The sequence below is a fragment of the Maylandia zebra genome, linkage group LG10 (assembly GCF_041146795.1).
Source record: "Maylandia zebra isolate NMK-2024a linkage group LG10, Mzebra_GT3a, whole genome shotgun sequence".
NCBI classification, from domain to species: domain Eukaryota; kingdom Metazoa; phylum Chordata; class Actinopteri; order Cichliformes; family Cichlidae; genus Maylandia; species Maylandia zebra.
Genome location: NC_135176.1, coordinates 1,593,427 through 1,607,739, shown reverse-complemented (window position 1 = coordinate 1,607,739; position 14,313 = coordinate 1,593,427). Strand labels below are relative to the sequence as shown.

Genomic DNA, 14,313 nt, shown 5'->3' with positions numbered 1-14,313 from the left:
GCCAATATTCAGAGCTGTAGCTGGGGGGATTACAGCTAGGATAGGCCATCCAAGTGGCCGGCCCCACTCAGGACTGCATAACTTCCCTGATAATCCCCTCTCTGGCCACCCTGGTCTTCACCCTGGACCCTTCATGCTGCCACTATCTGTGATACCTCACTAGCAGCTGCAGCTCAGTCAAATGCTCTCTAGAACCTGCTAAACTGATAACCAGCAGATAGTACTTTTATCAGCTCCACCTCTATTACAATAGCAGTGTTTTATCTTTATCCAACTCCATCATTACTCTCTCCCTCATTGCTCTCTTGTGCTTGTGTGAAGGAATCACTGAGTAGTGCTAGCCCTGCATATTGGTGATGTATGAAGTCAAAAGGTCACAAAGCTGTGTGTAGCTAAGTGTTACACTGAACAGGAGGAATAGGAGGGGCAGCAAGGGTGAGGAAAGAGGAGGCAGATGTGTTATTATTTTTTTAAACTATTTTTTTCTGGGCTGTTGAAAGTGCTTCAAAGCGGCTCACTGGCACCGTATACAAAGTAGGAAAGCTGGGATAGCTGGCTTTCCCAAACAGAGGCCACTGAACGGGGACTGAAGTGTAATTGCCACTCACTCTGTGACCGACACCAGGTTGTCTTGTGATGCGGCTGCCTCCTCTCTCAACTTGTCTCCAGGCAGCAGCGGCGTGGGCAGCTCGGCTTCTTTCCTTCGGGGTAAGTTGAATAACCTCCATGGTGCGTGGGAGCTGTCGTCCTCCAGGTTGATCGCTGCACCCACATACACGGTAGGCTCAGGAGGCTCGGAGTAGGCTGAGGTTCCGGGGTGGGGGTTGGGTTGATGGGATTGGAAGTGCTGATTCAGAGCCTCTGGCCCTCCTTGCTCCTCGCTGCTGCCCTTCACCCCGACCAGGCAAGCTTCCGGCTGCGGCTGGTAAAAGTGTTGGCTATTGGGGGTCGAAGGGTTCTTCATGCCCTCCCCTGACTCCTCACTGCGTTCACAGGGGTGGGGACTAAGTGGTGGGGGCTGAGGGGAGTTGGCCTGTTCTGATGGCCCAGTGCTAACGCCCCCACTGTGGAGCTGGGGGGCTTTTTGGATGGCAGATACATCTGCAGAGCGAATACTAGGAAATCTTGCTCCATCCTGACTCCTCAGGGCCAACCTTTGTCCAGCTGTTGCTTCTGTGTCTATGGAGGCTTCGTCGCTGGCCAGGCTGCGATGATGGAAGGGTGTCTGGGGTCTTTTCTGCTGCTTGTCACCCTTCTCTGGCTTCTCTCCTCCAGTTTTGTGCTTGGTCGGAGGTTGGGATGGCTGGCCAGCTGACTGAGGCTGGCCCGTGTTATTGGCTGTTCGCTGCTTAACTAATTTGTATCTGCAGGAGAGCAAAAACAGGGAAATGCAGTGAGACCGTGACGTACTGATGACAAGGAGCAAAACACTCGCACATACAGAGAGTCTTTTACGAGAAGTTGTGCAGCTCGTGTGAAACTTCCTTTTAAGCCATCGCATCCGTTGCTCTTATAAAACATCAATTAGCCCAATTATGCTCACGAGCAACAAGGCAGCACCGCCCCCCAAATTTATCCCAACACAATTAGCAGAGAACACTTCACGGATCAGCTCCAGAGTAAAGCTGTAACAGCTAAACCACAAAGGCTAATGCATAGTCATACATTTTTTAATTATTCACAGTCAAACTGATGGCATGAAAAAAAATCATCTTCTAAAACATCAATATTGTATTTTCCTCAGACAGCAAAACAGAAATTAATGAAGCACATTCACAGAGTGCTGTCAGAAGAAAAGACACAAAATATATGAAGGATTCACCAGGGCCATGACCTGCTAGAACACCCACCTCACCAAAGCCCCTCTCCCGTACCTCACCTTGGTATCACCTGGCTCCTACATCCCATCAGACACGTTTCAAAGAAAAATAGTCTGAGGTCATCTTTTACCCTCCGTTTTGACGGCTCAGCACTCACGCTGCAAGCAACACTTACACATCAGTGTCCCTCTTTAATAAGCAGGCTTTGTGTGTGACCTCGCATTCAGCTGTCAACATAAACAGACACGTATGGCTTCCATCTACAAAACAAAGCTAATGGACAGTAAAACTGGCAACGCACAGCTTCCCATTTATGTGCTGCCAAAGAGTTGGGTGCTTTCCAACAAATTAACATGCTCCAGCTGACTGGCCCAATTCACTCTGCTCATCTGCAGTCCAAGGTGCACGAGCCCGGTGCAGAGGATTCCCCAAACACGCACACAGATCCACTTTAGATAGCGCTTCATTATCAACCACAAAGCAGGACTTTCTTTCAGTTGGTTTGGACTTCTGACAAAACCAGTCAAGCATCCAGGCATAGAGTATACTGGTTAGATGTGCAGACTGGAGTGGTCAGGCTTGCGTTTCAGCGGATTAAACAGCTGCCTGTATCTGCAGTTTATCAGGAGGCAGAGAAGATGATGATCATGGGACGCAGACATAGCAGCATGCTGTTTACGATGATCTAAAAACTGTCATTAAATAAAATGTGATAGACAAGAATGTCTATATATTAACCAGAGAGGACAAATATTAACCGTCTGCAGGCATAAGCAAACAAAGAATAGCATTTACAAGGTGTTAGACTACTGCATGCAAAATGATATTAATGCATATGATGGGTGTGTTATTTTATCCTAAATAAATACAGAGGAGGTTGTTCAGTGAGGACTTTATAAGGACAGCTGGGCTGATTCAGACTGATAAAACACCAGGGCAAACACATGATCTGAGCTTATTTGTTCACATTAACAACACACATTCCATTTACCACCCTCAACAGCTACATCAGAGGTCAAACTATTCTTTCCGCCTGAAATCACTCCAGTCAGTGCGGGAATAAAAACGTCCGACTTACAGAAACACACAAGCCAGCAGAGGTTTCAGCCCCGCCACGGCTGTCGCTTACACAAAATAGTGATAAATTGAAAAATGTGAAGAATAATATGCTTGTCAAAGTCCAGACGCAGATGTAACTTGCAGATATTTTGCTGAGTACGGCCCTCTGCGCCGGTGTTCAAAGCCCTGTGGACTCCATGTAACCTCTTTGAAATGTCTTTGAGCGCACACATATGAGCAATACCTGTGTGAACTGCACATCGACTGACCTCGAACAGCTGCAGTACGACCTCTGTGAAGACTCCACAAAATCCCAGGTTCCCACTTTCTCACTTGGCTCCTCCTCGCAGGTACCGTTGGTTGCAGCTGGAAACTTTCGCCTAGGGAGTTCAAATAAATAAATAAAAAGTCGAAACGAAATTCTATTGAGACTTTTCAATTTCCCCAATTCTTTCAAGCAGCATTTATGTGAACAGCCCCATCCACTTTTGATGCCATTTTTCTTTCACATACAGCAGCGATTGGTAAAAGCTTTGAGCCACGGCTGATTTTATCACCCTCCTTGGAGCGGTAATGGTTTGGCTGACAGCTAACGATAGGCAACGTTTTGTGCTTGGTCAAGAGGCAACAGATCCCAAGGTGCACCCAACGTGTCAGAGTCACTGCTGTAGAATAATAAAAACAACCCAAGGCCTAAAACTTTAAGCTATTACTTGACTACCGACATTTATATCTGTCCGGTTTTCTTCAGAACTCAGAGTTTAATCAATAATAAAAAGCAGACAGAAATGTAGCAGAATAATTCATCTATGTCTGTGCAAGTAATGTGGTTATTTATGATATTTCTAATTAATATCAAATAAGCAATAATCAGATCTTCAGTTTTATCTACATTTTATATACGTATATAAACACAACTCGCTGTAATACACACTCAGTATTTCTGTACAGAGGTAACTGCTCCTCTTATCCTGCCAGAGGTTTCTTCCTGTTCATCACATATATTGAAATAATATGTTTTTAACCAGGAATGATCAGTGACCATGTTTGTACCAGTTAATGCACGGGTCTAGATTGATTTTGCTAAAGCATATAGTTGGATCAGGTGACCCTGAATCCTTAGTTATGCTGCAATAGGTGTAGGCTGCTGAGGGATTCCCATGATGCACTGGGTGTTTCTTCTTCACTCACTGTGTTAACAGACCTCTCTGCACTGAATCACACTTGTTATTAATCTCTGTCTCTCTTCCACAGCATGTCTTTATCCTGTCTTCCTTCTCTCACCCCAACCAATCACAGCAGATGACCCCGCCCCTCCCTGAGCCTGGTTCTGCTGGAGGTTTCTTCCTGTTAAAAGGGAGTTTTTCCTTCCCACTGTCGCCAAGTGCTGCTTATAGGGGGTCATATGATTGTTGGGTTTTTCTCTGTATGTATTATTGTAGGCTCTACCTTACATTATAAAGTGCCTTTGGTGCTGTGTAAATAAAATTAAATTGAATTTACTGTCAAATATTTTCCCATAATCATACGGTGAAGACAAACAAGTCTGATTGAGAGCAAAGCCAATGTAACCGATAGGTGATGCATCCATTACGGCATACCTAGTGGCAGTTTTCATGTTTAAGCACTCTGCACAATGTCACACGTACTTGTTCTGGGCTCGGTTGATATTGCACTCTTGCCAGACACGCTCCACCATCTGACTGGCTAGCCGGCGTGGAATCTTTCCTCCGTGGTGACTTGTTCTGTCCACGCTAAACGCATCAGATGATGAAGGCATCTTAACCCACTTCTGAGCCGAGTGAGAGTCCACTGGGGAAGGAAAGAGGAAGGTTAACAGACCATTTGACAAAAGATGACAAATTCTTCCAGTCATGTTAAGAGAAATCCTCAACTTAGGACTCAGCAGGAGTCTTATGTCTTTACCTGTCTGCGCCTCTTCAGGTGATGTGGGAGGGGTGAGTGTCACCAAAGACATGGCGGGCTCTCGCTGGGAAGCAGGCACTTGGTGGCCACCCGAGTAGACGGCAGTGCAGTGGGAGGACCCCACAGGGGTCACAACAGGGATGTCTGACTGGGGTACCAGCACCAGGCAGGCTGGGTACACCATACGCACACCACCTGAACCAAAACATGCAAAAAGTTCAGGATCACAAATCAGTCAAACTAAACTAGAAACTCTACACGTGAAAAAGGTATTCTTAAGATTGTGGATTCAAAATAAATACTGACCAACGAGGACCTCAACAGAGGCCAGAGATTCATCCTCCCAGTCCATGTCCTCTACTTTGTCCTCTGACACGTTCTCCTTGGCACTGGGACTGATGGGATAGAACTGGTTCCACTCCTCAATCAGCTTCTGGGTAGGTGGGTCTGACATCTTAAAGGACTGGCCAGTCAGTGTTCCATTTAGACCAAATGGACTCAGGATCACTAAAAAGGGGGAGGAAGGAAAAGCAGCAAGAAGGAAAGAGTCAGCATAACTTTGGGAATCTTCCATTCTGCATCACATCTTCCACAACTACACTTAAAAACTAGTTCCTGTTTTCCCATTACATCCTGGTCCCTTTTTTCTCTAAATCCATACCACTTGCGATTCTTTTCCTGTCTGTTCTTATTGTCGCTAAATTCTTCACATCATTCATCTCGTCTTTCTTTGTACATGTGTTTTCCTTTCATTGTCATTCTGCCATCTCTGGACGAATCAGGAGCGCTCTGACCTTTCCAGACGCCAATTATTGAGAAGCAGCAGCCTCTCAGAGCCCATAAACAGAGGCTTATAAAAGGGGCCAGTCCTTGGCAAACACACTTGACCTCACAGACATATGAGAGTGGCAGAGAGAGCCCATCAGTCAGCTTACAGAACAGACCAACATCCATCAGCCAAATGCAGATAGCACCATAAACTAACATGCATAATGCATACGTATGAGCACAGAAACCAACTGGAAACATGCACACACACACACACACACACACACACACACACACACACACACACACACACCATCTTGCTATGCATCCATTCTCCTTTCTCTTTGTCTATTATGCATTGAAATGTGGAAAGGGGGGTATAATGGTTCTACGAACAGACTGGCTTGGTGGGTGTGTGAGTGAGCATTTGTTAATGTCCCTCTCTGCTCTGCCTTCCTAGTATGTCATTACTAGACTCGATGGCCTCTGTCCCCAGGTATTGATTGAGCGGCTGGACTGCAGAACAGCTTTCATGATAGGAAAATGGCAGGAGACAATGGAAAAAAAGGAGAGGGTAGAAAAAGAAAGCCTGTGTGCACAAATAGTCTTTCCAGGAAAGAGCCTGGAGCTTTGAGCATGTGCAGATAAAGTCCCATTTATGTTCAGTAGGTTATTGGAAGCAGCCATTTAACACATTTCTATTAAGCAATTTTTAAAAACCTATATGTTAGCTTTTAATAGCAGGATCGAAGTGACCCACCTGAGTAAACACACGAGGGGCAAAAAATGATCGAGGAGGTTAAAAAGCAGTTACAATGAATCATTAACTTCAGCTCTTTGCATCAAAAGCTTCCAACTGTGGACTTATCATGAAGGAGCAACAGGAAACAAGAACAATCACATGCTGTGGCAGGTTTGGTTGCAAGCGGATCCTTTTAAATACCGCGTGGAGAAACGGAAAAGGCTCAGGAGCAACCACAGAGGGCAGCAGGCTGTACACCTAACTTCTGGACAAGATGAACAGCTGCTTCCTGTTTCAGTGAAACTTGAAGTCACACCCTGATTATCCTCACTTTTGACTGGCAATCCAAGTTTGTTTTTGGTACAACTTTAAACAGATTCACTTGCTGCTCTTCTGTTGTGCTTCTGACAAAGTCGGGGCTCAAAGAATTCTGCAGCATTTAACCGCACTTGCTTTTACAAGCCAACCATGCCCGTTATCAAACTGACCAGGGCTGAAATCTTAAGGATTACAACTTTAAACGACACTGTTTGGACACAAAGGGAAAAAAGTGACAAACAGATCTGACACTTCGGGATATTTCAAGGACGGCGCTGGCAGGTGGCAGTGGGAGATAAGTAGCACTGCAGCAGATTGGAAGCAATGTTGAGCTTCACCAGACAAAGTCAGGTGACTTGGAGGAATAATGTTATTTTGGTTTTTTACTGTCAAATGAACCTCAGAGCATTTAAAAAAAAGAAAGAAGCTATAAAAACACGTCATCTAGACGCGAGCCCCGAACGCCCCTCGGCGTACTGTTTCGCTTCAGCCTACAGAACGCACTACCTCAGCGAAAACAACCCAACAGAGAGAAGAACAAAAGGTTATTTACGTTGAGATGCACGACAACATCCAGCTATGGACGATCACATTAACCTTGATTAAATTCAGCCCTGCTCCTTTTCTGCACTTCTTGCTGTGCGCACACGCGCTCGTAAGACCTCGGGCCAATTGTGGAGGAGAGATCAAATTCAGCACAATTATGGAAATGGTTTACCCCCCTCCCCCTGATCGCCACCGCACCTCATCCTCCCCTCTCTCGAGCTACCCCTCCTGCCCCTCTCTCTGGCTGTGAGTCCATCTCTGGTTCCCTGAAGACATGTCAAATGTGCTCAGATCAGTGTAATGGGCTGAGAGTTCATTACATTCACTCTGCGCCCTTTTATGAGGTCACATCCTGGAGAGGTCTGCCCGCCAGAGCGCTCTGCCGCGCAGTAAACCAAGCTGGCAGAGGTGAGGGGGGGGGGGGGGGGGGGGGGGGGGGCGGATAGATGGATAAAGGGGGATGGAAGTCAGGCCTTTCTCGGTGCTATGCTTGGTTAGCCAGGAGGATACACACTGCGGTGGTGAAAACGCACACCTGCACACAGACACACACGCTCTCACAGTAGAGACAGGTGTACGCATCAGTTTCACATAGCTGGGCTGCATGAGGGTGTTTCCAATGCTACAAAAACGAATGCATCATTCTAATAAACTGCTCCTGTGGATCACTTGTATGAGCGTACTCAGCAGCATTATCACTCAGTGAAAAGAGAAGAGGTGTCAGTGTGCATCTCTGAAAACCTTGAGCCCTCAATTACCTGACCAGGATGGAAACTCGGCGAGATATTGCCATTTAAGTATTTAAAGACTAACAAAACAGTCGCAAGTTACTCTTAGCTGGTGAGCAATATAATCCTTCTAAATAACTGGAAAACCCCATAAACATCACCATACGTATCTGCATGCTAAATTCTGATAGTCTTTTTATTTTTATCTAAAGTACTCGTCTTTAACTGAGAGGTATTATCACCTCCCTTCATGAGGTCTCTAGAGACACTAAAGGGGCCGTCTGTACAGGAATTACTGTGGCGAATGGAGGAAGTGATCACTATTATTACTCTGGAGGGGGCATACAGAGAAAAAGAGGACAGCTGCATCACATCTATCCAGCCATAAATGAGAAAGGTAAAGGCGGCAAACTTTTCCTCTGGGAAAACGTCTCATCCAACTGGGTTTATTTTTTTATTTTTTATTGGTGCACAAAGATTAAATAAAGATAAGCCTCGTGAGGGCTGGTTTGTCAAATTTCCACAAAACATTCATTTTAGCTATGCATGATTTTAATTTCTGCATCATCTCTGTGCAGGGGGACACGTTACATCACAGCCGAGCGCATTCGTGCGGTCCAACGCTGCTGAGAGAACACTCGAGGCAAGTCAGCAAAGTATGCAAATGAAAGAGCCGAGTACTAGATAATGACACGACACTCATACCTCTCTACTAATAGAAGAATCAACAGGATGGGTGTGTGATAGCAGTTTTACATCTAATGACTGTATTCATAAAGCAATCTGTTTTCTTCCTACACGAGTATGAAACTATGCATATTAAAGTCGCTACACGAACATTTGGATGGGGTGTGACTTTTCATTGAGCTGTCTGCGAGCCAAAGAGCAGCGAAAGACAGCGCGACAGAAGATCACATACGATTTATCTTACAAACAGCACCGAACACACAGACTGCTGATCCATTTCATTCAGAAAAAATATATCTCTACACTTTTGTTAACCATCAAATCAAATCAAATCACTTTTATTGTCACATCACATGTGCAGGTACATTGGTACAGCACATGTGAGTGAAATTCTTGTGTGCGAGCTTCACAAGCAACAGAGTTGTGCAAAATACAATAATGTAAACAAGCAGTATTAGTATTTTATTAAAATCCATTTATGCGTGTTCAACAGTCTAAAGTAACTGTAAGATAAAAGTTGCCACTCTGCATGAGTGACCTGTTACTTTGAATCCAAAGAAGAAAATAAATTTGACCGTAACAACGGTTCATGAGGCTGTGGGGTTGAACAGCTCTGGACTTTTAAACAGGCAGAAACTTTAAATGTGATTTTATTTACAGCTCTGACATTTTTCTCACACTGAATAATTCATCAACTTTAATTCTAAACTTTGTGGTTTGTGTCCTCAGCAGCAGACACGTTGTTGTAACGACTTGTGTAATCTATTTCAGAAAAACTTACAATGACAAGCAGCAGAAAATTTGCAATAATGTGTTGATTCAGTGTAAAAATAAGCCTTTTGTTTGAAGAGCAAAATCCAGAGAATCCAGTTTTGTTTTTTAAGTCTTAAGTAATAAAGTCCTGCAGCCGATACAGGGCAACCGCGATATTTATTGTGCTTCATTTGTTTGGGATCATTCTGTACTATTTGGTAGATTTTTATTGGATTACAACGTAGTTTTATGCACAAAATTAAAGATACAAAAAAAGCATCTCTGTGCAAACAACAAGCAACAACCCTCATAAAAATTATTTTACTGCCATTTGAAAAAATACAATATGTGAGGGTGAGGTCTGGCAGATCAAATCAACCTGACACATTATTAGGAACTTCCTGTTTGTGTTGATTTTTTGCCAGTCACCAGACTTTGGGGAATCTTCGTGTGCAGCAGATCTTCATTCATAAGGTCAGGTTGAAATTATGAGGTGACACCAAAGTCTTGTTACTCTACAGACACTTTAGTAATACCTCTGGACAAATGCTTGGACAGTTAACTAAGTCTTTATCTAATTTAACGAGAAGACAGTTTAAATATTCATTTCAATAGTTGTGAAGATATAAATTGTTCATATTGCACTAGTTTAATCTGCTCAGGAAAAATGTAAAAAGACTGCTGAACTAATTCACATATCTATGCCTGCACTATGATAACAAGTAGGAGCGACATGCCCATCACCACGCAGCTGAAACCATTATAAACCAAATTCAACAACATGACGACGTGAGTTGATGTTATGTCACATGTTTGCACGTCACTGAAGGCTGGGTAACACACAGCAGTGACCCACCTTGGAAGGGGCTGGATGCCTGCTGAGCCAGAGTAAGGTGCTCCTCTGTGAGATGGTAGACAGGCTGGTGCTGGTTGATCTCCACGCTGGTGCACACGTTGCTCTCGCCATGTAAGAAGAAGGTGAAGGCGCAGGACAAGTGCTCACTGTGAGAAAGAGAGTGAGATGAGTCATTTGGGATTACACTACTTTCAAATGCACCTTTGAAAAGACTTCCAGTGAATAACTCCAGCAGACTTTGGAGTAGAATAAAGAAAAAGTAAAGAAAAAAGGATGAGCAGATCACATAGTCTAGTTCAAGTTCGTATTCACAAAGACAGAAACAGAGGAGATGGCAGGGAGAGGAAAGGTAGAGAGAGAAAAAATGATTATAGAAACCTGTGTGTGGTTTTTCCCTTTCGTGTGTGTCAGATATAATGGAATCTCACGTCTCACCTACATCCTGCTTCAACATGACAGAGACTTTGGATAGAAAGAAAAAAAACGATTCCAGAGAGACCCGAGGGAGTAAAAGCTACTTATCTGATTCAAAGATGCCTCCTATGCCTCTATTAAATTGCTCCGATAGCCTGCGCCACTTTTTTTTATTCCGATAACAGAGTGGATGATAAAGGTTTCCAGAGTTCAATCCTAATCCTTTCAATCGATGACACACGAGTGGGTATTTAAAGACTTCAATAGCATGTGCAGAGACCGGGATGCAAGTCAGTCTGCACAGCAATGCTTACAGGTGGTTTGGAGTTCAAGTGTGCGTCTGTACATCTCATCCAGAGTAAAACAGAAAGGCGAGCCACGACTACTTCTGGCATTGTGGCCAAAATGCTTAACAGCAAAACAGTACCTTTTCCCTCCCTCCCTCCCTCACACACGCTCTTGTGCTCACAACAAAGCCTGCCTGTGCCAGTCTGACCTCAGCAGCAACAACTTAAAGAAGTAAAGCAAGGACGGGGCAGACTGAGGGAGAAGGGACCGGGGGGGATGCACAGCATTGTCGGCAGGCTTTCCTCTCTCTGACGTGTACATGCACGCACACACACAGTTAGCGCAAGAGGCAGCGTGTGTGGCAAATGACCAAATGGGTAAGGACGAAGTGAATTTGGAAGTGGATCAGAGAGGGTTGCCTCCTCTGAGGATTTGGTTAAGCTAATATCAGTCTTCTCTACCCGTCTCTCCGGCACTGACACACCTCCTGTGCAGAGGATTAAAGGAAAGGAGCAGAGCGAGGCAGATCGACATGGGGAGAAAAGACCTTCCAGTCTTGTGAAAGAAAAACAAATTGCCTTGATAAAGTTCTCCTAAGGTGTGAGCAGCCTGAGCAAGTGAGCGTTATTGCAGATGGCAATCAAATTCCACACATCAAGCGGGCATTCTCCATTGTTATGAGGTTTTTAGAGCACGATTGCTTCTTTGCCTTTAATGAGCCACACATAATTGTTTGTACTAAGAGGTGTCGTACTTGCAAAGGTCAGTGCCTGGGCCGAACTTGGCACGTCTGATGGATCAGGTTTGGCTAGAATAAAGTTAATCAAAGTCCAATTTCTTTCTTGTCACTAATGCAATCTGTAACCTCAGCCTCGATTCTACACTGCAGATCTGCCCTGCATATGCAGCTCACTTAAGCTGGGCAGACACTGCGATTTTTTCAGTCGCGTTATTCAGCTCCTGCTCAAACTGCACGATTGACTCGCAGGGTTAGAAGTTCATAGGTCACGATGCAGGGTCTCACACTATATGGCCCGATGCTCTGATGCGACCCGAGTGCTCACACTGTGCGCCCATAAAAATGGATATATGAGGTTATAACAGAAAATCTGTGGCTCTCCCTCTCTGTCTTTCACTCACACAGACACACCACCACATCAACTTTGCTAAATTGCTAATGAAAAACATGATCAGGCAGCTGTGATTGAGCAGCTTGAGTAAATCCAACTATTTTCACGGTTGTTGTGGTCGTGATAATTTTGTGAGGCCACATCGAAAAGGCTCGGATGAGCCAAAGTTCTACAAGGTGTGCCTCCATCGCTTGTGTCCAGATCACACGCTGCACTGCTGCTCCGTCTTTTTCACCGACGTTTATGTCTTTGCACGTGCTCAGTGTGAGCAGCTGCGGTGACACCCTCACAACGGTTTGAAATCCTCACGACCAAGCGATTGATGATCGGGAGCTGGTCGTGAGGTGTTAATCGCTTCTCGTTACCCGGCGTATACTACACGACGCACGATGAAGGCCAGAATCGGGCCGATCACCAAAATGGTCGCACGGCTAAAATGGGACAAAAATCGCAGAGTGTAAGCCCAGCTTTACTGAGTGATTAAAAAAAAAAAAAAAAAAAAAGCAAGAAGACAAACTGTTTCAAGTCAACTGCAAGAGATCGCTCCTGTGGTTACAACGACAGACATGAGAGATCATATCAGTCGTTATTATCATTAAATCAATAAGCAACTGTAATCCAGGAAATATGGAGCACCTCTTCAACCTGAGCCTGAGGTTGGGAAGAGTCCCACAGCTCTGGAAAACCTCCTGTGTTGTACCAGTGCCAAAGACTTCACGCCCCAAGGACCTCAACAGCTACAGGCCGGTGGCTCTGACATCCCACCTGATGAAGACCCTGGAGCGGTTGGTCCTGGCTCAGCTTCGGCGCCTAATAAGCTCATCACTGGACCCACTTCAGTTTGCCTACCAGCCTGGCATTGGAGCGGATGATGCCGTCATTCACCTCCTACATCGTTCCCTCGCTCACCTGGAGACCGCTGGAAGCACTGTGAGAATCATGTTCTTTGATTTCTCCAGTGCCTTCAACACTATTCTTCCCTCGGTTCTAAAGGACAAGCTGGTGAACTCTGGAGTGGACCATCACCTCACTACCTGGATCCTGGACTACCTCACCGACCGACCACAGTATGTGAGGACTCAGGGCTGTGTGTCGGACAGGGTCGTCTGCAGTACGGGGGCCCCACAGGGAACGGTTCTGGCTCCGTTCCTCTTCACCATCTACACTGCAGACTTCTCCCACAATTCCACCCAGTGCTTCCTGCAGAAGTTCTCTGATGACTCTGCAATAGTCGGCCTCATCACTGATGGGGACGACAAGGAGTACAGAGGACTGACTCAAGACTTTGTGGACTGGTGCCAGCTGAACTACCTCCAGATCAACGCCAGTAAAACCAAGGAACTGGTGGTAGACTTCCGCAGGCACAAGCATTCTCCACTGCAACCACTGAACATCCAGGGTATGGACATTGAGGCTGTGGACAGCTACAGGTACCTTGGTGTTCATCTGAACAACAGACTGGACTGGACTCATAACTCAGACGCCCTCTACAGGAAAGGGCAGAGCAGGCTGTACCTGCTGCGGAGACTCAGGTCGTTTGGAGTGGAGGGCCCACTCCTGAAGAAATTCTATGACTCTGTTGTGGCTTCTGCTATCTTTTATGGTGTGGTCTGCTGGGGCGGCAGCATCTCTGCTGGGGACAGGAAGAGACTGAACAGGGTGATCCGAAGGGCCAGCTCTGTTCTAGGATGCCCTCTGGACTCAGTGGAGGTGGTGAGTGACAGGAGAACGGCGGCTAAGCTGTCATCCCTGATGGACAACATCTCCCACCCCATGCAGCAGACTGTGACAGCACTGAGCAGCTCCTTCAGTGGGAGACTGCGGCACCCACGGTGTGGGACGGAGAGATTTCGCAGGTCTTTCCTCCCCACTGCTGTCAGACTCCATAATAAAGACTTTAACTGATCAAGCACACACATCCATACATATGCAATAACACTAAGTGCAATAATCCTTTCTGTCATCGTTGTATTTTTACTCAGTTGTATATAGCATTCGTATTCTATTTTTATCTTATTGTATATTTATTTTATTTTATTCTACTGTATATAGTATTTTATTCTATTCTGTACAGCTGTGTACTGTATTTATTCTTATTGTATTCTAATTTTTGCCTCATAACTTTTGCACTGTCCACTTCCTGCTGTGACAAAACAAATTTCCCACGTGTGGGACTAATAAAGGTTATCTTATCTTATCTTATGACTTTTGACACTTCCTCTCAGTGTTGATTTTGGGTACCCCCCCCCCCCCCCCCCCCTTTATTTTAACCCCCAAA

General features: G+C 45.3%; 1 protein-coding gene across 1 annotated transcript in view; it reads right to left on the bottom strand.

Moving 5' to 3' along the window:
* Window positions 1–14,313, bottom strand: part of med13a (mediator complex subunit 13a) — a 69,812-nt gene that overhangs the window by 20,833 nt on the left and 34,666 nt on the right. Inside the window, exons 4-9 of the mRNA XM_004561645.3 lie at window positions 10,204–10,349; window positions 5,112–5,312; window positions 4,806–5,000; window positions 4,529–4,691; window positions 3,149–3,259; window positions 609–1,364 (exon numbers count right to left, since the gene is read on the bottom strand). Of these exons, the coding sequence (XP_004561702.1) occupies window positions 609–1,364; window positions 3,149–3,259; window positions 4,529–4,691; window positions 4,806–5,000; window positions 5,112–5,312; window positions 10,204–10,349 (1,572 nt within the window). The remainder of the gene's footprint in view (window positions 1–608; window positions 1,365–3,148; window positions 3,260–4,528; window positions 4,692–4,805; window positions 5,001–5,111; window positions 5,313–10,203; window positions 10,350–14,313) is intronic.